General features: G+C 43.3%; 1 protein-coding gene across 1 annotated transcript; it reads left to right on the top strand.

Moving 5' to 3' along the window:
• Positions 1 to 336: 336 nt before the first annotated feature.
• LOC306643699 (large ribosomal subunit protein eL30-like) lies at positions 337 to 734 on the top strand (the record flags this gene model as incomplete). Its single annotated transcript, XM_079109935.1, is given in 3 exon segments — positions 337 to 563; positions 565 to 576; positions 578 to 734. Coding segments are annotated over 3 exon segments (396 nt in total).
• Positions 735 to 1291: the final 557 nt, after the last annotated feature.

Raw genomic sequence — 1291 nt, 5'->3', positions numbered from 1 at the left:
TGCTCCTGCTCAGACCTGCCCCTAATCTTACTGGGATTGTGTTTTACCTGCACTCAGTGATTGAAGCCATTTCGTAACAACACAGTCCCCAAGTCTCTGATTTGATTTCTTGCTTGTTATCTCTGTAAGTCAGGCTAATCTAGGCTTTAGTGAAGTAACAAACAAATCCCCAAATCTTAGTAGCTTAATACATAAACAGCTCTTTCTCACTTATGAGTCTGGCTACTTGCTATGGACAATTTCAAGCAGTGACTTAAAGTCTCAGTCTCTTTTAGCTGCCTGGCCATCTTAGCAACTTCTCTTGATTGGAGAATATCCCACTCGTAAGTCAGGAAGATGGTGGTCACAAAGAGGGCAAAGAAGTCTCTGGAGTCAATCAACTCTAGTTTCCAGCTTGTTATGTTGTACAAACAGACTCTGAAGATGATCAGACAGGACAAAACGAAATTGGTCATCCTCACCAACAACTGTCCAGCTTTGAGGATTCCTGAAATAGAGTTCTATGCTGTGTTGGCCCACATTAGTGTCCATCACTGCAGTGCCAAAGATATTGAAACGGGCAGTCAGTGGCAAATACTAGAGTATGCCCATTGTCTATCATTGATCCAATTGATTCCGATGTCATTAGAAGCCTGCCAGAACAAACTGGTGAAAAGGAAATCATGCAAAATTTTTCTTTAATAAAACTTACCAAAGCTTATTATTATTTTTTAACTGTCTCTTGCATTTGCTAACTATACCATGTGCAAAATAACACTTGAGATCTCCTGGCAAAGTGAGCTGAAGGGTTCAACCCTGTTTCTTAAATGCTTTAGCCTGAAAATGACATGCATCACCTCTGCTCACTACCCATTCATTGGTCAGAACTAGTGTACATGGTTTTCACCAACTGCAAAGGAGTTAGGAAATTGAGGAAAGTGCAGAGATTCCAGTAAGCAATAAAAGTCTCTGGTAAAGTGTGCAGCCATTATGTACCACATGTTTGTGCCCCTCACACATGCCTAAATGTATTTGTTGAACCCCTAACTGGCAATGTGAGGCGAGGCCACAAGCAGGCAGGGCCTTTGGTTAGATCATGAAGGTGGAGTCTTCACAATGGGATTAGTGCCCGCGTAAGAAGGGGGAGCTTGCTTCTCCTCTTTCTGCTCTCTGCCATGAGAACACAGTGAGAAGGTGACCATTTGCAAGAAGTGGGTTGCACCGGAAGCTGACCATGCTGGCACCCTGATCTTGGACTTCCCAGCGTCCAGGACTCTAAGAAACACACGCCTATTGTCTAAACCACTGGTTC

Source organism: Sciurus vulgaris, assembly GCF_902686455.1.
Source record: "Sciurus vulgaris genome assembly, chromosome: 14".
NCBI classification, from domain to species: Eukaryota; Metazoa; Chordata; class Mammalia; order Rodentia; family Sciuridae; genus Sciurus; species Sciurus vulgaris.
This window is presented reverse-complemented; position numbering and strand designations above follow the sequence as displayed.